A 27165-nucleotide genomic window follows, 5' to 3' on the forward strand; every position below is an offset into this window, starting at 1 on the left:
ACTATATGCATTTTAGCATGTAAAGATAGAGTTACTTGTTGTTTTACCAAAGGTATGTGAGGTTTCTGGTTTATTTATTGGGGTGAGACGGAACGGAGTTATGGAGCAGAGTTTCACAGAGTTTTTGTTCAACTCCGACATCCAATGTCCTGCTGATTAAATGTGATAAACCACTGATCACACACATCATGTCAGGCTGATCACACGTGATGTCCCCCTGATTACGTGCAATGTCCCACTAATCATATGTGATGACCTGCTGATCACACGTGAATTCAGGCGGAAAACACATGCACACACAATTGCCTGCTGATCACACGCAATGTCCCCCTGAAGGTTGAGCAGGTACATAGGCCCTGCCCCCCTACGGTGTTACCTGAGACCCATCCTCCAACTGCTCAAGGCTCTTTTGGACCCAGTTCCAGCGTCTCAAGGGCACCCGCTTTGCCTCTCTCCCTCTGGCTCTCTCACCTTATCCTCTTTCTCTCTCTCTCTCTCTCTCTCTCTCTATGTGACTTTTGGCACCTCTTTCGCCACGCTTCCTACCTTTTTTTTCACTATTACTGCGATTTTTCTGTACACTATCCCTCGCTCCTTGTGCCTTTTCTCTCACTCTTTGTGCCTATTCTCTATCTCTCACTGGAATGTTTTGTGCCTTTTAATCACTTTTTGTACCTATTTCCCCAGTCTTTCTGAAACTTTTCTGTACTGTTTCCATTGCTCTTTTTGCCTCTGTGTGACATTTCTCATCTTCCTTCAGACCTTTGCTATCTCTCCATCTTCTCTGCACCCCTTTCCCACCCTTCTGCCCTCCCTGAACCCCCTCCCTCCTCTCCCTGCTCCTTTGCACCTCTCTCCTGAATTGCAGTTGTGCTTCAACTCAGCTCCGTCCACCGTGCTTCTTCTCCCTCCAAGGACCTACTTAATGACAGTGGCAGTGGAGACACGTGCAGTTGGCGAATCAAAGGCAAGCCCATTCTGTGCTGGTTGGTGCCGAGCACCAGAAGCCCTTGTCCCCTCCAACCCACCATTAACCTGCCTCTCTCCTTTGTGCCTTGAACCCCGGATATCCAGCCACTCTCTGCTGGTGTGCAACATTACACAACATGGAAAGAGCCTTCACTTGCTCCCTCTGCCGCTTCACTTGCACCACTGCTCCCGCTACCACAACCAAGAACATACCCACCACACCCAACCCACTCCAAACACATTCAAACATCTACCCCCCACACCAGCAGCATGCATACTCCTCAACAACCGCTAACTCAGCAAGTACACCACAGAGATCGGGGTTCTACTAGAAGACTCCGCCCAGACCTCCTCTTCCTCACAGAAACATGGATGACTACAGCTTCAATGCCAGAGATCGCCACCACCATCCCCACCGGATACAAGATCACTAGGCAAGACCGCCAAAACTGGCCTGAAGGAGGAATCACCATTGTCTACAAAGAGACCTTCATCAGCACCACCTCCACCAAAACCAGTACAAACTACATGGAGCACTTCAATTTCCAAATCACAGCAAATTGCACACTGGGTGGAAGCCTAATATACTGCTTCTCCTACCCCCGGGCCTTCTAGCTAACTTTACAACCATCATCACAGAATTCATCCCCCCCCCAGTGCTCAACACCAGTGCTTTCATCCTCCTAGGAAACCTCAATTTACATCTTGGAGACTAAACCAGCCCCAACTCAGCCACCCTTCTTGAAAACCTCAGAAACCTAGGACTAACCAAACACGCCACTCCACTGCTGGACACCCCCTAAACCCCGTTTTCACATCTTTCAACAATATCATGATCACCAGGTCAGACCATTCCATAGACTGTTTCACAATCAACAGCCATCAACCCAGAAGAGCCACCACAGTGGGTGCAGCACGCTGACACTGAAACAACCTAACAGAGAACAAACAAACCCACAGCCATCTTAGCACACAACATTCAGAACTTCAGCAAGTGGATCACCAACTGCGCTGACACTCTGGCCTCAATAAAACAAAGCAGCAGAAAAAAACGAGAACACAAGCCAACTAGCTGGATATAGGGCTTCTCAGCCGGACTTCATCCATTGTTGTGTTGTTCATAATCTTCTTCCCTCTACCAGGAGCGACCCGTGCAGTTAAGAGTAGTGGGCCGTGGGCGGTGGGCGGGGTAGGAATTGACAGATGACGATGAGGGAAAATAAAATAAATAATGATTTTTCCCTCAATAATTAGACTTCCCTCGCTGTCTGTCGAGTTCCCCCACCCTGTACCACCACCCCACCGCTCTTACCTGCATGGGCCACTCCTGCCACCTACCTAGCCTGCATCATGCCACATGTCAGTCCCCTTCAGCCATTGGCTGACTTCACTGTGAGTTAAAGCACACTACCCTTTCACAAAGAGTACATGCACGCACAAAGTAGTTATCTTCAGTTCCAGGGACTATATTAATATTGTGTGTTGTTTGCTGACCCAAAAATATTTTTGCCTTCAATACATTTTTGGGGTAGATTGATGAGGGCCCACAAGTTTACCCAACATTTTTTTCTAGAACCACGATAGAAAAAAACACAAGAATAGCTAAAGCCAATAAAGATTGACAGCTAACACAGACCTCTAGTCATTGCCAATGCTTGTTTTTTGTATGTAAGGGAAGATTAAGGGGCATATTACCAAGGGCAGTATCGCCACTTTAGCGGCACTTTTTGCCGCTAAAGCGGCAATATTTTTATCGCCCTATCAGCAAGCTGTCGCTAACAGCTGTTAGCGACAGCTTTATGGCAAAAGCGACCGTTTTGGGTGTAGCTTTGCATGTCAGTGATAATTATCGCAAATGACAAGCAAAGGAGGCTTTCCCAACTTGAAAGCGACCTTTTCCTTACTGATGGAAATTCATCTCTGCAATTCCCCGCGTTATTACTGGAGAATCGGCGCTATCTCTGGTTTATTATCGCCTTGGAGATAAACGCTTATAATAACGCGTTCTCTCCGCGATGTAAACCAGCGATAGACGGTGCTAAAAAATACAGAGCTAAGCGCGCTTTGCGATAATCAGCGCAAGTCCTTGCTAATATGGCCCTAAGTGATTTGCACAGAATCGGTGGATATTGAGCTAGGGCCGAGACTCGATATGGGTTCTCCAGTTCCAAAGTGAGTAGTTCTGGCAGTAACGCCACACTCTGTCCCACTCTCGCTACATTAGACAGTAACGCCACACCCTGTCCCACTCTCACACTCATTAGACAGTAACCCCACACTCTGTCCCAATCTCACACTCATTAGACAGTAACTCCACACCCTGTCCCACTCTCGCCACATTAGACAGTAATGCCAGACCCTGTCCCACTCTCACACTCATTAGTCAGTAACCCCACACCCTGTCCCAATCTCACACTCATTAGACAGTAACTCTACACCCTGTCTCACTCTCTCACACATTAGACAGTAACGCCACACCCTGTCCCACTCTCACACTCATTAGACAGTAACGCCACACCCTGTCCCACTCTCACACTCATTAGACAGTAATGCCACACCGTCCCACTCTCACACTCATTAGACAGTAACGCCACACCCTGTCCCACTCTAACCACAATAGACAGTAACTCCACACCCTGTCCTAATCTCGCCACATTAGACAGTAACGCCACACACCCTGACCCACTCTCACACTCTCACACTCATTAGACAGTAACGCCACACCCTGTCCCACTCTCACACACATAAGACAGTAACGCCACACCCTTTCCCACTCTCACACACGTCAGACAGAAACACCACACCCTGTCCCACTCTCACACACGTTAGACAGTAATGCCACACCCTGTCCCACTCTCACCACATTAGACAGTAACGCCACACCCTGTCCCAATATCACACTCATTAGACAGTAACTCCACACCCTGTCCCATTCTCTCACACATTGGACAGTAACGCCAGACCCTGTCCCACTCTCACACTCATTAGACAGTAACGCCACACCCTGTCCCACTCTTACACTCATTAGACAGTAATGCCACACCGTCCCACTCTCACACTCATTAGACAGTAACGCCACACCCTGTCCCACTCTCACACTCATTAGACAGTAATGCCACACCGTCCCACTCTCACACTCATTAGACAGTAATGCCACACCCTGTCCCACCCTCACCACATTAGACAATAACTCCACACCCTGTCCCAATCTCGCCACATTAGACAGTAATGCCACACCCTGTCCCACTCTCACACTCATTAGACAGTAGCGCCACACCCTGTCCCACTCTCACACACATGAAGCGAGACTAAACTATGCCCATAAACGGAAGCGGTATATTCTTGCCATCAAAAATGCAAAGAAGGATTATTTTACTCAGCGCATTCAAGAAAATAGTAATTCAGCGAAAGAACTGTTTAAAATATTGAAGGAGCTTAGCAAACCATCTAGCACTTCACAAACACTCACCCCTTTGGCTGAGGCTTGTGAGCGTATTTGCACCTTCTTTTCTGGAAAAATTAAGAAAATATACTCTACCTTCACTCCCCAACATACTTACAGTAACTCAGACAACCCATCCAAGACTGCGATGCTATCGGAAGTACCCACAGCTTGACCAGACTCAGGAAATGTACCCCGCCTAACCGGTTTTGAACCACTCTCTGTAGACGAGGTCCTAGCAGCTTTGAACACAGTTAAATCTGGATCCCCCTCGGACCCCTGTCCCCACTTCGTGTTCTAAAGAATTGTGTCCACGCTCTGTCCTCTGATCACACAACTTTTTAACAAATCATTAAGTACTGCCATCTTCCCTGATGCTTGGAAGCACGCCTCTGTGACCCCCCTTCTGAAGAAAGCGGGATCTGACATTCTCAATCCAGAGAACTACAGACCCATCTCCCAGCTTCCTTACCTCTCCAAAGCTCTGGAGAAATTGATCAATGTACAGCTGACTAGGTATCTAGAAAGTAACTCCCTTCTGGATCCTTTCCAGACCGGCTTTAGAGCTAATAACAGTACCGAGGCAACGTTGCTGGCAGTGTCGGACAGTATCAGATCCTCCACCGATCAAGGTGGAGCGGTGGCGCTGATACTGCTTGACCTGTCAGCGGCGTTTGACACGGTATCCCACATCTGCCTGCTGATTATACCTTGGAGCAAAGGAGTCCAATCTACGGCATTGAACTGGTTACACTCCTTCCTGAGCAACCTTACTCAGGCAGTACCTATGGGTCAGATCCACTCAAGGCCCAACTCCATCGGCTGCGGGGTCCCCCAGGGAGCCTCATTGAGCCCTACTCTTTTCAATGTCTATATGTCATCTCTTGCCGACATTGGAAGGAAGTGGGGCATTGGCATCTGCTCCTATGCGGATGATACGCAGCTGATGGTGGCCATGGACGAAGGGCCTGATGCAACCAAAACCAGGCTACATGACTGCCTCTCCGAAATGGCCCAGTGGAGGCATGATCACTGCCTAAAGTTGAATCTGAGATTCTTCTGTTTGGTGGTGCCAAACGGGTGTGGGATGCCACATGGTGGCCACCTTCACTGGGTTTGGCCCCCACTCCAAAATAACATGCCAGGAACCTGGGAATCATCATGGATGATGCCTTGTCCATGAAGGATCACGTCCGATCACTTTGTGGCAAGGGCTTTGCCATCTTAAAACTTCTCGCCAGGATATTTCCCTGGATACCCCTGGATTGCAGACGCTCAGTCACACAGGCCCTATTGGTTAGTCGCCCGGACTATGGCAATGCGCTGTTTGTAGGGATGAATGAACATTTGTTCTCCCGCTTACAGGTTTTGCAAAATCTGGCGGCCAAACTCGTCTGCAACAAAGGTAAACTAGACTCGGCATCGGAATGCTTAAAGAAACTTCATTGGCTCCCGATGCGTCAGAGGGCTGCTTTCAAATTGCTTAGCCATGCCCATAGGGCTCTACATAATACTGGCCCCACAATTCTTCAAGGGAAGATCGAATTTTATGTCCCCTCTAGGAACCTACGCTCATGTCAATCAGCTTTGGCTAAAACCAAACGCATTTACAAAGTTAGAACAGGTAGTCGCTCCTTCTCTTACTTGGCAGCAAAAAGGTGGAATGAGCTCCCTACTGACCTAAGACATACTACAAACCATCTCCAGTTTTGGAAAAAGTTGAAAACCCACCTCTTCCCCAATCTTTAGCATCTCAGTATCCGCCATCAGTAGCCCCTATTTGGTATAAGCGCCGTGATATCCCTTGGGATGAGTGTCGCACTCTATAAAAACCGCAAAATAAATAAATTAGACAGTAACGCCACACCCTGTCCCACTCTCACACTCATTAGACAGTAACGCACTCTCACCACATTAGACAGTAACTCCACACCCTGTCCCAATCTCGCCACATTAAACAGTACTACCACACCCTGTCCCACTCTCACACACATCAGACAGTAACGCCACACCCTGTCCCACTCTCACTCTCATTAGACAGTAACGCCACACCCTGTCCCACTCTCAAAACATTAGACAGTAACTCCACACCCTGTCTCAATCTCGCCACATTAGATAGTAATACCACACCATGTCCCACTCTCACACACATTAGACAGTAACGCCACATCCTGTCCCACACTCACACTCATTAGACAGTAATACCACACCCTGTCCCACTCCCACACTCATTAGACGGTAGCACCACACCCTGTCCCACTCTCACAACATTAGACAGTAACGCCACACCCTGCCCCACTCTCACACTTATTAGACAGTAACACCACACCCTGTCCCACTGTCTCACACATTAGACAGTAACACCACACCCTGTCCCACTCTCACACTCATTAGACAGTAACGCCACACCCTGTCCCACTCTCTCACACATTAGACAGTAACGCCACACCCTGTCCTACTCTCACACTCATAAGACAGTAACATCACACCCTGTCCCACTCTCACTCTCATTAGACAGTAACTCCACACCTTGTCCTACTCTCACACTCATTAGACAGTAACACCACACCCTGTCTCACTCTCACACTCATTAGACAGTAACACCACGCCCTGCCCCACTCTCACACTCATTAGACAGAAACAACACACCCTGTCTCACTCTCACACTCATTAGACAGTAACGCCACACCCTGTCCCACTCTCACCACATTAGACAGTAACTCCACATCCTGTCCCACTCTCACACACATTAGACAGTAATGCCACAAAGCTGGTGCTGAGGGTGGAGTATGGAGCCGGTGGTGAGGGTGGAGTATGGAGCCGGTGGTGAGGGTGGAGTATGCAGCCGATGGTGAGGGTGGAGTATGGAGCCCATGGTGAGGGTGGAGTATGGAGCCGGTGGTGAGGGTGGTGTATGGACCGGTGGTGAGGGTGGAGTATGGAGCCGGTGGTGAGGGTGGAGTATGGAACCAGTGGTGAGGGTGGAATATGGACCGGTGGTGAGGATGGAGTATGTAGACGGTGGTGAGGGTGCAGTATGGAGCTGGTTGGTGAGAGTGGAGTATGGAACAAGTTGTGATAGTGGAGTATGGAACCAGTGGTGAGGGTGGAGTATGGAGCCGGTGGTGAGGGTGGAGTTTGGACCGGTGGTGAGGGTGGAGTATGGAGCCGGTGGTGAGGGTGGAGTATGGAGCCGATGGTGAGAATGGAGTATGCAGCCGATGGTGAGGGTGGAGTATGGAGCCGGTGGTGAGGGTGGAGTATGGAGTTGGTGGTGAGATTGGAGTATTCAGCCGGTGGTGAGGGTGGATTATGGATCCGGTGGTGAGGGTGGGGTATGGAGCCAGTGGTGAGGGTGGCATATGGACCGGTGGTGAGGGTGGAGTATGGAGCCGGTGGTGAGGGTGGAGTATGGAGCCTGTGGTGAGGGTGGAGTATGAAAGCAGTGGTGAGGGTAGAGTATGGAGTTGGTGAGGAGAGTGGAGTATGCAGCCAGGGGTGAGGGTGGAGTATGGAGCCGGTTGGTGAGAGTGGAGTATGGAACCAGTGGTGAAAGTGGAGTATGGAACCAGTGCTTAGGGCGGAGTATAGAGCCGGTGGTGAGGGTGGAGTATGGACCAGTGGCGAGGGTAGAGTATGGAGCCAGTGGTGAGGGTGGAGTATGGAGCCGATGGTGAGAGTGGAGTATGGAACCAGTGGTGAGGGTGGAGTCTGGACCGGTGGGGAGGGTGGAGTATGGAGCCGGTGGTGAGGGTGGAGTATGGAGCTGGTGGTGAGAGTGATGTATGGAACCAGTAGTGAGGGTGGAGTATGGAGCCGGGGGTAAGGGTGGAGTATGGTCTGGGGGTGAGGGTGGCGTATGGAGCCAAAAGTGAGGGTGGAGAATGGAGCCAGTGGTGAGGGTGGAGTATGGAGCTGGTGGTGAGGGTGGAGTATGGAGTTGGTGGTGAGGGTGGAGTATGGAGTTTGTGGTGAGGGTGGAGTATGGAGCTGGTGGTGAGGGTGGAGTATGGAGTTCGTGGTGAGGGTGGAGTATGGAGCCAGTGGTGAGGGTGGAGTATGGACCGGTGGTGATGGTGGAGTATGGAACGGTGGTGAGGGTAGAGAAGGGAATGGTGGTGAGGGTGGAGTATAGAGCCGGTCGTGAAGGTGGAGCCAGTGGTGAGGGTGGAGCATGGAGCTGCTGGTGAGGGTGGATTATCGAGCCGGTGGTGAGGGTTGAGTATGGACCAGTGGTGAGGGTGGAGTATGGACCGGTGGTGAGGGTGGAGTATGGACCGGAGGTGGGGGTGGAGTATGGAGCCAATGGTGAGGGTGGAGTATGGAGCCGGTGGTGAGGGTTGAGTATGGACCAGTGGTGAGGGTGGAATATGGACCGGTGGTGGGGGTGGAGTATGGAGCCGGTGGTGAGGGTGGATTATGGAGCCAGTGGTGTATTTTGGATCACATTGTCGCAAACATATTACTAAAGCGCCATGAGGCAGCCGCTGCTGTTATAGAGCGCACATTCTCCCTTGAAACGGCCACTAAGTTTGCATTAACGCACAGTTTTGCAGGTAAAAGTATACAGCGCACAAATGATAATGTGTGGAAATCAGGTTTAAGCGAATATTTATCATTTGCACTTCATCCAGTATAGGGTCTGGATTATTTTGAGCCAATTAAAATGTTTTGGGCAGATTTACAAGCCCTGTGCGCCACATTTGCGCCACGGTAGCGTCACTTCTGTGACGCAGCTGCGGCATAAACCATGCGCCACGTTGTACCCTGTCTACAACGTGACACACCTAGGGAGATGCGTTACGTTGTAAAGCCCTGCGCCGCATGAAACCTGCGTCAGGTTTCATCCGTGCATTCTGGCGCAGGGAGGGGCGTTCCGTTGCAGGAATGCTTTGGAAAAGTGCCTGAGTGAATTCTACAGGATTTCACTCAGTCACTTTTCCAACGCCGCTTTGTCAAAACCTTGCGCCTGCTTGTAGCAGGCGTAAGGCGTGACGCACCATGTTGAGGATAGGCCAGGTTGGAACAGTGCTGGAGTTGCGTCGCGCCCGCGACACAACCGCAGCACTGCACCAACGTTACGCCGGCAGATGTGACGCGCATCTGTTTATCGTTGCTCCTTGATGCACTGCATTGTAAATGCGGCGCATCTGTGGTGGCGCAAGGGAAAACTTGCTTCACGCATCTTTCCTAGCGCATCCCTGCTGCTTTGCAGGGATGCGCCAGGAATCGTAAATCTGCCCCTTTGTCTCCATCACACTCCAGAATTACAGATGCTTCAGTTGAAACACGTGCACAGTGCATTTCCAGGTATTTAAAAGTTGTTGTGTGTTAGAAGGGACATCCTATGGCCTCCCCTTTCACTTCCTCTTTCCAGCAAGATTGTCAGATAGTTCACTTTACAAAATCCTCTCACTTTGCAGCCACTGACTTTATCAGTAAACACCAGTTTCAGAATGAGCAGAAGACACAGCCGGGCCTTTGACCAATGTCACAGCAAAAGTGACAAGATGAATACGAATCTGAAAGGCGCTTTATTGTTCGTTCTCCTTCCAAACTCCAGCATTGTTATTTTTGGGGTGCTGCAGCCCCCCACACCCTACTTTCAGCACCCATGGCCGGGTTGCCGATATTCTGAAGCCATATGCAGCACAGTTAATAAATCAGGCTTGGACGGGGGAGGGGCTGGGTAGATTAGAAGGTGGATGAGTCTGCACCAATGTGTCTGTCACTGAGGAAATTAAAAATAGAGATTTAGGCCCATATTTATCAATGTTTCTCGCAACGCAACAATCCACCTTGCTGAACTGCGCTGCATGAAAGGGAGAGGGCAGCAATGCGCTGTATTTAACATTATAGGGTGCATTCCTGCTGCCCGCACCGCATGAAAGTGATAGGGCAGCAATGCGCTACATTCAACATTATTCGGTGCATTCCTGCTGCCTGCGCTGCATGAAAGGCAGAGGGCAGCAATGCGCTGTATTTAACATTATAGGGTGCATTACTGCTGCCTGCGCTGCATGAAAGGGAGAGGGCAGCAATGCTCTGTATTTAACATTATAGGGTGCATTCCTGCTGCCTGCGCTGCATGAAAGGGAGAGGGCAGCAATGCGCTGTATTTAACATTATACGGTGCATTCCTGCTGCCCGCGCTGCATGAAAGGGAGTGGGGAGCAATGCGCTGTATTTAACATTATATGGTGCATTCCTGCTGCCCGCGCTGCATGAAAGGGAGAGGGCAGCAATGCGCTGTATTTAACATTATAGGGTGCATTACTGCTGCCTGCGCTGCATGAAAGGGAGAGGGCAGCAATGCGCTGTATTTAACATTATACGGTGCAGTCCTGCTGTGTGCGCTGCATGAAAGGGAGAGGGCAGCAATGCACTGTATTTAACATTATAGGGTGCATTCCTGCTGCCCGCGCTGCATGAATGGGAGAGGGGAGCAATGCGCAGTATTTAACATTATACAGTGCATTCCTGCTGCCCGCGCTGTATGAAAGGGAGAGGGCAGCAATGCGCTGTATTTAACATTATACGGTGCATTCCTGCTGCCGGCGCTGCATGAAAAGGAGAGGGCAGCAATGCGCTGTATTTAACATTATACGGTACATTCCTGCTGCCGGCGCTGCATGAAAGGGAAAGGGCAGCAATGCGCTGTATTTAACATTATACGCTGCATTCCTGCTGCCGGCGCTGCATGAAAGGGAAAGGGCAGCAATGCGCTGTATTTAACATTATACGCTGCATTCCTGCTGCCGGCGCTGCATGAAAGGGAAAGGGCAGCAATGCGCTGTATTTAACATTATACGCTGCATTCCTGCTGTCTGCTCAGCATGAAAGGGAGAGGGCAGCAATGCGCTGTATTTAACATTATACGCTGCATTCCTGCTGTCTGCTCAGCATGAAAGGGAAAGGGCAGCAATGCGCTGTATTTAACATTATACGGTACATTCCTGCTGCCGGCGCTGCATGAAAGGGAAAGGGCAGCAATGCGCTGTATTTAACATTATACGCTGCATTCCTGCTGTCTGCTCAGCATGAAAGGGAGAGGGCAGCAATGCGCTGTATTTAACATTATACGCTGCATTCCTGATGCCCGCGCTGCATGAAAGGGAGAGGGCAGCCATGCGCTGTATTTAACATTATACGCTGCATTCCTGCTGCCTGCGCTGGCGCACAGAACTCCTGCCGAGCACCAACGCAGGCATTTATGCCCTATGGAGCGAGGGTGCATGTGTTACAGGCTGGATTGTTTATGTGCAGGAAGGGACACCTTGCTGCACAAAACCATCCTCAGAGGCATTTTACTCATTCTACGCGTGCTGCTCAATGCAGCTCACTTATAAAGAGGAAACAATGAGGAGAAATAAGGATATTTCTCCTCGTTGCGCCTCTGGTGGAGAGGAGAACAACGCCTTCCCAGGTCTACCCGTGTTGGTAAATCTGGGGATGTGTCAGAATGCATGGGTGGATGCACGGCAACACCCACGCTCCACCCATGGCACGCCTCCCTGCCACAGAGACACCCACGCTCCACCCATGGCACGCCTCCCTGCCACAGAGACACCCACGCTCCACCGATGGCACACCTCCCTGCCACAGAGACACCCACGCTCCACCCACGGCACGCCTCCCTGCCGCAGAGACACCCACGCTCCACCCATGGCACGCCTCCCTGCCACAGAGACACCCACGCTCCACCCATGGCACGCCTCCCTGCCACAGAGACACCCACGCTCCACCCATGGCACGCCTCCTGCCACAGAGACACCCACGCTCCACCCATGGTACGCTTCCCTGCCAAAGAGACACCCACGCTCCACCCATGGCACGCCTCCCTGCCAAAGAGACACCCACGCTCCACCCATGGCACGCCTCCCTGTCACAGAGACACCCACACTCCACCCAAGGAACGCCACCCTGCGGCAGAGACACCCACGCTCCACCCATGGCACGGCTCCCTGCCACAGAGACACCTGTGCTCCACACATGGAACGCTTCCCTGCTGCAGAGACACCCAGGCTCCACCCATGGCATGCCTCCATGCTACAGAGACACCCACGCTCCACCCATGGCACGCCACCCTGCCACAGAGACACCCACGCTCCAACCATGGCACGCCTTCCTGCCGCAGAGAGACCCACGCTCCACCCAAGGCACGCCTCTGTGCCGCAGAGACACCCAGGCTCCACTCATGGCACTCCTCTGTGCCGCGTAGACACCCACACTCCACCCGTGGCACGCCTCCCTGCCTCAGAGCCACCGACGCTCCACCCATGGCACGCCTCCCTGCCGCAGAGACTCCCACGCTCCACCCATGGCACGCCTCCCTGCCACAGAGACACTCACGCTCCACCCATGGCACGCCTCCCTGCCGCAGAGATACCCACGCTCCACCCATGGCACGCCTCCCTGCCGCAGAGACACCCATGCTCCACCCATGGCACGCTTCCCTGCTGCAGAGACACCCAGGCTCCACCCATGGCATGCCTCCGTGCAACAGAGACACCCACGCTCCACCCATGGCACGCCACCCTGCCACAGAGACACCCACGCTCCAACCATGGCACGCCTTCCTGCCGCAGAGAGACCCACGCTCCACCCAAGGCACGCCTCTGTGCCACAGAGACACCCAGGCTCCACTCATGGCACTCCTCTGTGCCGCGTAGACACCCACACTCCACCCTTGGCACGCCTCCCTGCCTCAGAGCCACCGACGCTCCACCCATGGCACGCCTCCCTGCCGCAGAGACACCCATGCTCCACCCATGGCACGCCTCCCTGCCACAGAGACACCCACGCTCCACCCATGGCACGCCTCCCTGCCACAGAGACACCCACGCTCCACCCATGGCACACCTCCCTGCCGCAGAGACACCCACGCTCCACCCATGGCACACCTCCCTGCCGCAGAGACACCAACGCTCCAACCATGGCACGCCTCCCTGCCGCAGAGACGCCCACACTCCACCCATGGCACGCCTCCCTGCCGCAGAGACACCCACGTTCCACCCATGGCACGCCTCCCTGCCGCAGAGACACCCACACTCCACCCATGGCACGCCTCCCTTCTGCAGAGACGCCCACACTCCACCCATGGCACGCCTCCCTGCCGCAGAGACACCCACACTCCACCCATGGCACGCCTCCCTGCCGCAGAGACACCCACGCTCCACCCATGCTCCACCCATGGCATGCCTCCCTGCCGCAGAGACACCCATGCTCCACCCATGGCACGCCTCCCTGCCGCAGAGACACCCACGCTCCACCCATGGCACGCCTCCCTGCCGCAGAGACACCCACACTCCACCCATGGCACGCCTCCCTTCTGCAGAGACGCCCACACTCCACCCATGGCACGCCTCCCTGCCGCAGAGACACCCACACTCCACCCATGGCACGCCTCCCTGCCGCAGAGACACCCACGCTCCACCCATGCTCCACCCATGGCATGCCTCCCTGCCGCAGAGACACCCATGCTCCACCCATGGCACGCCTCCCTGCCGCAGAGACACCCACGCTCCACCCATGGCACGCCTCCCTGCCGCAGAGACACCCACGCTCCACCCATGGAACGCCTCCCTGCTGCAGAGACACCCACGCTCCACCCATGGCACGCCTCCCTGCCGCAGAGACACCCACGCTCCACCCATGGCACGCCTTCCTGCCGCAGAGACACCCACACTCCACCCATGGCACGCCTCCCTGCGGCAGAGACACCCACGCTCCACCCATGGCACGCCTCCCTGCGGCAGAGACACCCACGCTCCACCCATGGCACGCCTACCTGCCCCAGAGACACACACGCTCCACCCATGGCACGCCTCCCTGCCGCAGAGACAGCCACTCTCCACCCACGCTCCACCCCTGGCACGCCTCATGCCGCAGAGACACCCACGCTCCACCCACGCTCCACCCATGGCACGCCTCCCTGCCGCAGAGACACCCACGCTCCACCCACGCCTCACCCATGGCACGCCTCCCTGCCGCAGAGACACCCATGCTCCACCCACGCTCCACCCACGCTTCACCCATGGCACGCCTCCCTGCCGCAGAGTAACACACGGCACGGATTGGCGTTGCCCTGCGTTACTTTAGATTTATCAAATCACATAGGGTCGATAAATCTCATTCAGGTTTTGAGTCGCCCTTGCGTCCCCTTGCGCTGCACAAAGGCAACGCGAAACCTTGATAAATATGGACATAAATATTGATACGCGCCAAAATATATATATATTTTTTTTCTTCCAGAAAGAAGCAATGTTTTTCTGGCTTCTCCGGCCCTCAGGTACTGAGTTTCATAAAGCCGGAGCAGCCCCTGAAAAAGGACTCAGTAAGCCTTAAATCATCTTGATTCCAGTCGTAGAAGTGCTTGCCCTCTGGGATTTCTGGACGTATTTAGGGTGGAGTGGACTTGTGCCGGTTGTTGATGTCTAAGGACTTTAAGGCTGGCGCAGTAAACATGAATGTCATTCTTACCTCCTGGAGTAGCCAATGCTTGGAGCTAATGCATAAAGATTCTTGGTCTGTACGGGGCCTTTGTAACAATTCTAATTAGGGTCAGGGTTCGATGACGGATAGGAAGGTGATCTCACATTCCCATGAATGAACATGTTGCAGTGGACATTACTGCTCTTGGCTCTGTTTTTATACACTCAGACTCTCTGTTCTTCTTTTTTCTAATTATAAATCTCTATCTCTCAGTTCCTTTTTCATAGGGCCCTCCCTTATTCCTCAGACAAGCACAGAGGAAGGGGATGTTTCACTTACTTTTAAGGTGATACAGCAAACCACGGCCCAGAGACCTGCACTTCAAACCACAGATTAGACAGCGGAGGCCTGAATTGGCGCTGAGATCATTCCCTGTAGCCGTGCTTTGCCCATTTGTCATCTGTTTGTGGACCATAGTGTCAGACACGGCCACTGCCAAGTGTGACATCTACGAGTGGGACCAGCTGGGATCCCTGGGAGTGCTGGCCCCCACCTGCTTTGGATTCCCCTTGGAGGGGTTCAGGGTTTTCAGCAAATGCAGCCCAGTGAGGAACATGGAGGTGGATCTAAGAGAGGTTCCAGTGGACGTGGACACCCTCTGCCTGGTGTTACACGTACCAACCGTTCCCACAGACTTGTTCTCCGGGTATCAGAACCTGACCCGGCTCTATCTGTATGGATCGTTTTATGTTTCTGCAAGAGCCTTCAATGGTGCTGCCAACCTGAGACATCTGGGAATCAAAGGAGATTACACTAATCATACTCCACCCGTAGACATGGATGATCAGGTGTTTGGTGGATTGGAGAACCTAACCCGCTTGGACCTTCAAAACGTGGTGCTTTACTCAGAATTTCAACAAAGTCTTTTCAAGCCATTACATAGAATACAGGTGATATCGTTATATGAGAATGACTGTCCTAGGCTATACAGGCTGACCACTCTGCTTCAGTCCCTGGAATCGCTAGAGGTCCTGGAAATCATGAGGAACGGTATAACGAGTGCCCGTGAAGAGGACTGCATTAGGACAGCCAATCTCCCCAAGCTGCCTGAACATACGAGGAGCCCAGTCTTCTCTCCAAGGATTTCCACCCTTGATTTATCGGGTAATAAGTTGGAAAGACTTGAGAAAAATGCATTCTGTAATTTCCCTCACCTCACGGTCTTCAGGGCGGATCACACTGCTCTGAAGGTCATTCAGCTGGTTGACTCTGGAATAAAGAGCATTGCGACTCTGTCCCTAAATGCCATGATAAATGCAGACTTTCGGGAAATCAAAGATGTCTGCAATGTGGTGTCGCAGCTGAAAGTGAGTTACTTAAGTGTGGCTCACAATTTTATTTTTAAGCTTTCCACAAAGTTGTTTGAAGGATGCGACAACCTACTATCGCTCAACATGTCTGACAACTTCATAAGGACTTTCACAAGTGACATGGCCAAGAAATTGCTGAGCCTGAGGTCCCTCATTCTATCTGTAAACAAGATAAAGAGTCTAGATATCTGCCCACCTGGGACACATCCCAAGGCTCTTCTGGCCAACCTGACACACCTGGATCTTTCTACCAACCGCATCAGCAGCATCGGCTCCAGGCGCCTATCCTGTCTGGGCAATCTGCGGACACTGGATATAAGCCAGAATCACATTCCAACTCTGGAAAAACATGCCTTTGTGGGTCTGGAGCAGCTGGAATCACTCAACCTGAGCTCAAATGGGCTCTTTCTGTTGGAGAATTTCTATTTCAATCACTTGACAAACGTGAGGGTTCTCGACCTTCTGGCAAACCAGCTTAGAAGTGACAATGATTCTTATTTAGGAATGCACCGGCTTGAAGATATGAGGCTCACCTTCAAAGATGTACCAGGGTTTGCATTTTTTCAGAATCCCTTGACCTACCTTGCAGTTGAGGGATCAACCGTTTACCTCAAATGTCGGAAAAACTGTACCTTCTTGAAGGTACTTCACATTAAAGCTGAAGATGTTTTCATTGACCTGAAGGCTGGCCCATCTTTGTAATTTGTTAAAGAAGTTCATCTACTGGAAAATCAACAACTGGAATGTCATACACACCCAGACTCTGTGCCTAGTCGTTTGGCTTTAACGTGCTTCACCAACCTGGAACATTTATACTATAGCTCCAGTGGTTTTGTGCACTATATCAAAAATTACAGCCCCCTGAATGCCACCCTGCCACTTCTTCGCAAGTTACGTCATCTCCATCTCAGAAACCTAAAGTTTGACATAGAAAAGGGGTTCCTTACTCCAGAGCAGCTGTTCTGGAACCTGACGCACCTCAGAACCTTAATCTTAGAGGATTCTGGGATAGAGCACTTTACGGCCACCATGTTTAGAGACCTCGTCTCTCTGGAGCTTGTAATCTTCAAGTCCCAACCTGTGAAAACCCTACAGGAGGGTCTGCTCGACCATACTGAAAGTCTACGCTACATATATCTGAAGGATGTTTCACTAGATTGTTTGTGTGAACAAGCCTGGATCAGAAGATGGGTGACCACCCACCCCCAAGTGAGAGTGCCACAGCTGGGAATTCAGACATGTTCTAGTGGGGCACAGGATCTGAATTTCCTGAATTTCCTGGAGAAAGACTGCAGCTTGCTGATAGGTTACTCACTCTGCATTGGGACTTTCTCCTTCAACATGTTGTTCCTGATCACGGCCCTGCTGTATCACAAGGTGCGCTGGTACCTCCTGTATCTCTTCTACATGCTCAGGACCTGGTGGAACTATCATGGGAGACGTGGCAGGAAGAGGCGATATGACTTTGATGCCTTTGTCTCTTACAGCAGCTGTGATGAGGCTTGGGTTGTCCGCGAGTTCCTGCCCAACTTGGAAGAGAGGGGACCGCCGTTCTTTAAAGTGTGTCTGCATCGCAGGGGTTCCGAAGTGGGCAAAGACATCTTGGATAACATCATGGACAGCATCTATAAGAGCCGCTGGGTGGTGTGTCTGATCAGCCGCCATTACCTGCGCAGCCACTGGTGCTCCTTGGAAGTGCGGATGGCCACATACCGCCTACTGGCAGAGAGAAAGGATTCCTTGGTGATGGTGTTCCTGGAGAAAGTGTCCACGAGGAGCCTCTCCCGCTACCACCAACTGGCCAAGCTGGTGAAGAAGAAAACATACCTGGAGTGGGAGGAGGACTTGGGCCAGCAGCCTCTGTTCTGGGCCAGACTACGCAAAGCCATTGGAGGGGATGGAGCTGAGCAACAGGACATCATAGTCAAATGAGACAATCTGTTCCAGACTCACCGCAGATGATGGAGGAAGGCCATCTTCCCAAAGAAGGCGTGGGGAAGAGAGAAACCCATTTGCTAGAAAAGGATGGGACTCATAGACCAGCATGAAGAGAGCAGGTTGAGCTCACTTGAAAAGAACTTGCATGTAGCAAATCATAAAATAACACCATTTTGATAACTCTTTTCCTTTCCTGACCCTGCTTCTCTATCTCAGTAATTAAAACCATGCAATAAGCAACAGTTTGGCACTGGTATATGTTTATTAATTTGCAAGATGAGTTTATCAACTTTAAAAGGCATGCTCACTGTTGTTGACCGCTGAGGATCAAGTAATGCGCCACCTCTAGACCTGCTAAAGAAGATCTGGTTCTATAGATAAAAGATGTCCTGGTATTTAGGTACTCACTGGTCCAGGTCAACTCATCCTCAACCCTGTCTGTGCTGTGTCCAAGCAGAGGACAATGTAAAATGGATCTGAAAATAATACATCCAACTTAACCAAGGAGAGCAGTGGTGCTGCTGACCGCTGATTATCCCTCTTTTCCTCCCTTCTCATGTTTTCCTCCATCCCCTGCGGTGCGATGGTTCTTGAGAAGATCACGACATGTCTGGTGAGTACCAGAGGGTGGAGGATGGACAGCGGAGGTAGCGAGTAAGTGTGATAGTAGTGGGCTCATAATGCAGTGCAGATAAGAGAAAATGACACATGTACAGTGCTCTAAAGAGGCTCTCGGGTGGCAGCCACCCCTATATGATCAGCCAAGAATAGTGCACAGAGAGGTAAAAGGTCTTTTTTACACATACACGTGATAAACAGTACTGGATGAGGTTTCAGGCTGCCTTGTTGTGGGGGCTTTTTGGCAGGTTACTTTGCATTTGTCCAGTCTCTGTGAGATCATTACACCTGGGGGTGTTGCATGTAGTAAGCATGTTCTGTTCCTTTATTTTCTATATGTCTCCTAAATCTCTATCCTACCTTACATGTGTTTCCTCTTGCATCATCGCCTAGACTTCCTCAGGGTTTTGTACTAATAATCCTCACTAATATCTTCAATCTCACCACAGTAACCACACTGCTGAAAGTATTCAAAGGGATCAAAGTTCCACAAGTGAGGGCTGTCATTTTCAGTCACATGGGTGTATGATTGTCCATAGTATGAGCTGGAATTTAAGGTACCTTAGAACCACACTGCCAGGAACCGTATCCCGGCATGATGTGTCCAACTTGACGTATATACTGGTTAGACTGAACATGACAATTGTTACTTGGAAAACTTTAATAATCTTTTTGAATACTTTTGCCAGCATGGTTACTGTGGTGAGATCGAAGATATATGCAAGATTTATTAGTGCTAGGCCTTGAGGAAGTCTAGGCTGGGATGTGAGTCGAAACACGTGTTGGCAAGAGGTTTTGAAGTAGTCTGAAAAATAAAGGATCAGATTGTGAATCTTATGTACAAGACTTTTTTGCGCTGACAGAGACTGAACAGTGATGTTTGGGGTTTCCCTATATTTGAAATGTATTTTGGGGGGATCCTCTTCCTATTCGTTGGAGCACATAAAGGGCGTTTGGTACCTACAGAGCAAGAAGTTTTGGTATTTGTTGCACAACATTGACACAGGCCATTAACAGTTTGTTTTGGATTTGCTGTCTCGAGTTATGCAATGGCAATTGGCATTTTATTTTTGAGGTGTTGCTGTGACATCTTCAAATGTGGGCCTGTGATATGCCATTAACTTTCTGGTGGATGAATTTTGCTTTGGTTCAGTCTCTGTGGAAGCATCTTATATGGATTTGGAAGCGGGATTTTGTGATGTAGGTGTGGTGTTGAGGGCAACTGTGGAAAAATTTACCTTTTCTGTTTTGGCTGTTTGACATCTTGTTCTTTATTCTCTTTGTTCTATAGCACGAGAGGCCTTTTTCAAAGGTGTACGATTGTGATTACAAAATTACCATTATGATGAATTAGTAGGCGTGGTGTCTTGGAAAGTGAGTGGCTTTGCACCGTTCTCTGCTTGGGTTATTGGTGCAGTGTCTCTAGGGTGTGGGGAGGTGCACAACTATGGATGTGATGTTTTGAGATGAAGGTGGGCAGCATTATTTCTTTGTGCTGTTGTGTGATGTCAAAGGATGTCAGCCTCATCTTGGAATACCTATTGTGGGATGCATGCATGTGGTTGATGGATCGTGGGTGTGGTCTTGTGGCATTATCCTTGTATTTATAAGTTTTATATACCACTAGCTGGACCCGAAGGTATCAGAGCACTTTACATAAAAATAGGCTTTACATATCATGCAAGACCCTTGGTTCAAGAACATGTATCAATAGAGACAAAGGCAGTAAGGGTGGTTACAGTATTCGGATAATTAGAACATCAAGAGTTAAAGCAGTAAATGACATATAAGGCAGCTGAAACAATCATCCAACCGACTGTGGCGGCAAAGGGTCTGCTCATAGAGAAAGTGAGGTATTACGATTATCTCGCTCTTCACACTACCAGCTACCCGAACTGGCGGCCGTAACTTAGGTCGAATACTCCCAAAGTCACTATACTGCGGGAAACCAAACTGATTACTTCATTCTATTTAGAACGGACAACGTATATGGTTTGTCCTTTGGCTTACATATTTATTGGCCCACTGTGAAGGTGTTACTTGCAATATTTCGTAATAAATTCCAACGATGGGTACGAATCCACAGGATACTCCCTTTACCGAATAGCCCTGACGAAGTTCTTTGTGAGCGAAACGCGTTGGCTGAGGAGTTTGGTTTTATTGGAATTGAATAAAGAAATTTTGGAATATTGTTATTGTTATTTTTGATTTATAGCGCGCTCAATCACCTACAGGCCTCTAAGCGCTCGGGAATCGATGGTAAAACAACAACTTTGACAATACAGAAAGGCATCCACTAGCCTAAGTGGTTCACAAGGACCTCCTAAACAGCAGCGTTTTCAACCCCTTTCTGAAGCGTAGGAGGTTCTCTTCCCTGCGCAGTGGCTCAGGTAATGTGTTCCATAGCTGAGGAACCAGCACCGAAAAGGCTCTTCCACCCTTGCTGGCAAGTTTGTACCGAGGGCAGACCAATAGTTGAGAGTCTGAGGATCTGAGAGTTCTCTTTGGGCTGTACACCGCCACACGGTCTTTGATGTATGCGGGCGCCATGCCATAGATGGCTTTGTGGGCTATACACAAGCTTTTAAATTCCACTCACTCCTTAATAGGGAGCCAGTGGAGGCTCTGTAACAGGGGGGATGCTTTAGTACGTCTTGGCAATCTGAAAATAAGACGGGCAGCGTCATTCATCACTTCCTGTAGCCTATTTGTCAGAGTTTTTGGTAGGCCAAGGTAGAGGGCGTTTCCGTAATCTATTCTTGAGATCACGGTGGCTGCGACAATGGAACGTAGCATAGATTGGGAAATGATAGGTACTAATTTCCGTAGCTGTCGGATAATATTAGTGCAACTGCCAACTACTGAGGAAATTTGGTTGACCATAGAGAGGTCACAGTCCAATTTGATCCCCAGGCTCTTCACGTTCAGGCTGGGTTTTGGGGCCGGGCCTAGCTCTGCGGGCCAGTAGAGATGACACCATGGTGAGGTGGCGGATGGAATCACCAGGACCTCAGTCTTATCTGGGTTGATTTTGAGGAGGTTTCCTGTCATCCACTGGACCGTGTATCTCAAGATATTCTGAGTGTGGAGTTGAGCGGCACTTGTATTGTCGACACTCAGCAACAGCTGCGTGTCATCCGCATAATTGTATACTGTGCAGCCCATACTCGCCAGGGAGGCAATCAGAGGCTGCAGGTATAAGTTAAACAGCAGTGGGGATAGGGCTGAGCCCTGGGGTACCCCACATTCTAGCTTTCCCACTGCGGAGGCTTCTTCTCCAAGTTGTATTCTTTGTGTCCTTCCTGACAGAAATGACTGCAACCAACTAAAGGCCAGGCCTTTGATGCCAAAATCACTCAGTCTTTCCAGCAACAACGCATGGCTGACGGTATCGAACGCCGCTGAAAGGTCTAACAGAATCAGGGCGCTCGGTTTTTTACCGTCAGCCAGGCCTCTCAGTTCATCCAGCACCGAGAGCATCACCAACTCGGTGCTGTGATGTGCTCGGAACCCTGCTTGTCGTTCGTGAAGCAGGGAATGGGACTCCAAGTACACGGACAGGGATTTTAGTACATGTTGTTCCAGTACTTTAGAGAGGAATGGTAACTGAGAGATCGGCCTGTAATTTTTTAGTATTGCTGGGTCTGCACCTGTTTTTTTTAACAGCGGTCTTACACGCGCTTCCTTGAGTTCTGCTGGTAGTTGTCCTGTTTTCAAAGACCTATTTAGGAGGGAGATGACATGCTCCTCCAATAGGGGACGGGCTGCCTGAAAGACTTTAGGTGGACAAGGGTCCGCTGGGGATCCAGACTTGATTCTATCCATCAACTGCTGCAGACTCAGGGTGTCAATCTCTGGAAACAGTGTGATAGAACAGTCAGTTTGTTTACGAGGGCCTATAGGTATGGCCATCCCGTTAGGCATCCCACTTTTTATGTCCTGGATGATGGTTCTTACTTTCTCCAGGAAGTATCCCTGAAAGGAATTGCAGTTTATGGGGGACTGAACACTGTCTGGTTTTTTAGTCAACACCGACAGGATCTTAAAGGTCTCTTTCTGCACGTTGGCTGCCTTACTTAAACGAGAATACGAATTGGAACTATTGAATACTCTCTTCTGGTGCACCGTCCTTTTTTGTATATGAACTTTGGGATCCGCTTTGCAGGAGAGTGTTGGTGCGGCACGCTCTTGACGTACTGTGCACATCCTATGGACTTACATATCATACATTGAAAGTACTTGTGCATAACCTTGGTCAGCCGCTCTCTTTCTTCGATAACTAGGTATTGGACCACAGTTCAGTTAGCATGCGTGCTAAAGTATTTGTTGCGTAGAAGGAGTTTCAGGTACCTTTTGAAGCAGGAGAAGGAGGGGCTGCATCACAGATCTCTCTGAAGTGAGCTCCATTTCCTGAGTGCATTTCCAGAGAAAGCGTGAATCTAGGTGGATTTCCTTTTCAGTTTGGGAGGTATGAGAAGAAGTGGATTGGAGTTCTCAGAGTTCTGGTTCATCCTGCTTTCATAGGTTTGTTGTCTAGATAGATGAATGTATGCTTGTGAAGGACTTTGTGGGTAATGCAAGCAGTCTTGTAAATAAATCTTCCTTTGATGGGAAGCCAGTTGAGGATCTTGAGGGCTGGTGTGATGTGTTCAAACCATTTAAAACCTGTTAGGAGCCGGGCCGCCATGTTTAGTACTGTTCTTGGGCGGGCCAGGTGAATTTTTGGTGTCCCTGTGAAAATGGCCTTCCCATAGTCCAGTTTAGAGAGGACTAGGAATTGTACAACAGTCTTAAGATCATCTGGGGAATGAATGTTTTGATTTCTTGAGGTGTTTGAGTGTGTAAAGCGCTCCTTTGACTGAGTTACTGATGATCATTGACATGTTTTTTGCCCAGGGTGATGCCGAAGGACTTTACAGAATTGGACAGAGTAAGAGGGCAATTGAGGGCATCTTGGTTCTTGAGCCATTATTGGATTGGTGGAGGGTTATTTTTAGGGGAGAACGTTAGTAGTTCGGTTTTGTTGGGGTTCAACATCAGGTAGTTTGAATTGAGCCAGCTTTGTATCTTGAGTAGTGTGGCGTTGAGATGTAGGATGTCATTGGGTGATTTGATTTTGTAGTAGAGTTGTGTGTCATCAGCATATAGGTGATATTTGACCCCTGCTTGCTTCAGGGTGGTTGTAAGGGGTACCACGAAGAGATTGAAATGGGAGGGGGAGAGAATTGAGCCTTGGACTACACCAAGAGTAACTAGTGTGGGTTTAGAGAGAAAAGTGCTAATTTTACTTTGTTGTGAGCGGTGATGCAGGTAAGATGTGAACCATTTTAGGACTGTTCCATTGATACCCAAGACAGACTTAAGACAAAATCCTAACTTCTGTGAATACCAAAAGTTGTAAGTTCATTCTGTGAATGCTAAAAGTAGTAAGTGCATTCTGTGAATACCAAAATAGTAGTAAGTTTATGATTGAGTCTTAAGTTCATTCTGTGAATCAGGCCCTTCATTTTCTGTCATGGGCGTGAAGTCAGATATATTAGCATTGTTTTTCAGTAGAGTGAGGTCATAGTTGACATTATGTTTATTTTGGGCCATTTGGTCAATATTTATCTTTGGTGGAGTGGCTGCAGTGAAGGGAAGTGAGTCAGTGGGAAAGGGAGTGAGAGCTGGCAGATTTGTGATTTGGATGAAGGATTGCTCATTTTTTGCGACTTTGTCAGTGAAGAAGCCAGCAATTTCTTCACAGCATTCCTTGGTGGCTGTTATTTTGTGAGGGGAGGTGAGGGTAGTTTGTTGTTTAAAGATGTTGAAGAGTTCCCTGGGTCTATTCTTAGCGCGGTCAAGTTGGTTTCGAAAGAAAGAGGTATTTTCTCTAAAAATGTGCTTCTTATAGGAAAGCTGTGCGGTTCTTAGTAGTGCTAGGTGCATTGTCGAGGGGTTCTGTGTCCATATCCTTTCTGTCTGTCTGAGTTGTCTCCTCTTGTTGTTCAGGTCAGAGCTGAACCAAGTCTTTGATTGGATTCTTCCCGATTGTTTTAGTTTGAGCCTTCCACTTGGTCAAGAACTTTAGTCATCGTTGTGTTATGGTGGGCAGTGAGGTCATCGACGCTATGAGTGAGGGGTTGATGTTGTAGTGGGGCACAGATTCTGGATTCCAGTTCAATATTTGGGACTTAATTGATGTTCTTAGCCCAGTGCTTAGGTTTGTATGTTGAGGCTGGGTGGGGTCGGACCTGGGTATCGATATTACACAGTATGAGATGGTGGTTGGACCAGTCAATGGGTAGGATGGACCTAAATGATACAAGCTCATTTTTGGTTATTATCATATTGAGAGAGTAGCCTTTAATATGAGTTGGGTTATTACAGAGTTGTTTATGGTCGTTCATTTCAAGAAGGTTTGTGAGGTTCTGGACTGTGGTGTCTTGGAAGTAGTTCAAGTGAACAATGAAGATATATTTGGATGTGGATGTTGGATCTTGGTTTGTAGGAATGGCCCTCTGGATTACAGATGTGATTCCATGGGATCGAGATGTTGTGTGGTGGCATTATTGTATTGTATTTGGTTGTGGATGTTCAGTCTTGGTTTGAGGTCATCATTAACACTGTCTAGTGTAGAAGCTAATGTATGCAGAGAGCAGCTCTCATGCAAGATGGACCTCAGGTTGCAGAATGTCCGGCTCTGCCCCTGTCTGCCTATAGGACTTCCAGACTAATGGAGATCTCTAGAGCCCACCTCTAAGAGGGCTCATATAGGTCCCAGCACCAATCCAGACAACTCTTATGGTGATTTTAGAGGTCTTAGACAACCGTAGAAGCTCTCTAAGAGGTAGCTGTGGAGAGCAGGCTTATGGCTTAGTCCAGAAGGAGTGTAAAGCAGCTTCTTTACCAGTACTAATCATATAGTGCAGGTTAAGTGAAAAAGAACCACACAGTGTAGTTATAAAAATGTGTATGTATTATAAACACTCACTAACACATTGCATTATCTCCTACTCAGAGATATAATCACAATACACACAATACTTTAGTAATAGAACAAGTAAGTAGCACAAATACAGAGTGGTTCCCAAGGGGACACAAAACTATAAATTAATAAAGTGGAATGCGAACCAAGACCTAAATCAAGACTGGAACTAGAAGACGTAGAAGAACTGGGGACCCAAGGAATCACTCGAAGTAAGTACCCAGGAACCGCACGGGGCTGTGTGCAGAGTGGGAACACACCTTGAGCTCTATACAAGTCAATTGGTAAGTCATGGTTGCAGTTTTTAAGAAGAAGGGCCCTTCCTAGAGGACCCTGAAGAAACTCAGTGGAAGATGGAAGGTTGGAGAGTCACCTCATCCATGGATACACTGGTAACCAGGATACCTGCAACAGGGAAGCCAGGTGCATACGTGTGAAGTGACGTCGGAAACCGCTGTAGACCACAATGGAGGACTTCAGTGAAGATGCCGCTGGTGAAGAAGGTGAAAGTGTCCGGTGGAACCCAAAGGTGGCTTCAGGAAGAGAACTACCTCCAAGCTGAAGGGACAGAGCATATGCCACTCAGGAGCAACCAGGAGGCATGGAAGGTGAATGTCCACCGATGTCAGAAGGTGCAGGAGAGTTGACGGAGACCTTAGAGCTGCAGGTGTGCGGACCAGACAACGCTGTGGAAGACCAGGAGCTGATCATGAGCTGTCACACGTCAGATGTCAAGAGCCAGGGTTTTGGTGTCTGCCAGGAGCACCAACAAGCCTTGGCAATGGCAACAAACATCGTAGACAAAAAAAGGTGCAATGTCGGGATCAGCAAGGTCCATGGGACTCACCACGAACATGTAAGTCAGAGCAGGCCCAAGCAAGCAGCAGAGCCCACTGGAGCCAAAGAAGACCCTCAAGAGGACCCACAGGCCGGAGGCACAGAAGTCACAAGAGGACCTCCAGCAGCTCATCAATGATGAAGGCACACAGTGGAGAGGATGCGTTGGGGGCACAGATCTTGGTAGCAAGAGATGGTTGAGGCTGGAGCTTCTTGGAGCATGAAGATCTCTGATGAAGAATGACAGAGCATTTATAAAGCACATGGTTACCCAGGGGCATCCCAGCGCTACGACACCATGTAAACTGTGAGGAGATTAAGGAAAGGGAAATGTTTTCAAAAGTTTTCTGAACTTGAGGTAGTTAGGATCAGAGCATGAGTGGAGAGGGAGACTGTTCCAAAGTCGGATGCATTGTATGTAAACAGTCAGCCTCCACTACGTGCACGTTTAATCTTGAGAACTAAGATTAAACCTTTGTTCTCAGATCTAAGAGCTCTGTTGGGTACATATGGTTTGATCCAGCGATGGATCAGAGGTGGATCCTTTCCAGAGAATGACTTACAGGTGATACACAGAGCCTTAAATCAAA

At 49.7% G+C, this 27165-nt stretch overlaps 1 protein-coding gene across 1 annotated transcript in view; it reads left to right on the top strand.

Moving 5' to 3' along the window:
* LOC147710096 (uncharacterized) overlaps positions 1-18201 on the top strand; it is an 88434-nt gene extending 70233 nt beyond the window's left edge. The window contains 1 exon segment of the mRNA XM_086919315.1: positions 15201-18201. Within this exon segment, the coding sequence (XP_086775441.1) occupies positions 15201-18147 (2947 nt within the window). The 3' untranslated portion in view covers positions 18148-18201.
* Positions 18202-27165: the final 8964 nt, after the last annotated feature.

Source organism: Lissotriton vulgaris, chromosome 5 (assembly GCF_964263255.1).
Source record: "Lissotriton vulgaris chromosome 5, aLisVul1.2, whole genome shotgun sequence".
Lineage (NCBI taxonomy): Eukaryota > Metazoa > Chordata > Amphibia > Caudata > Salamandridae > Lissotriton > Lissotriton vulgaris.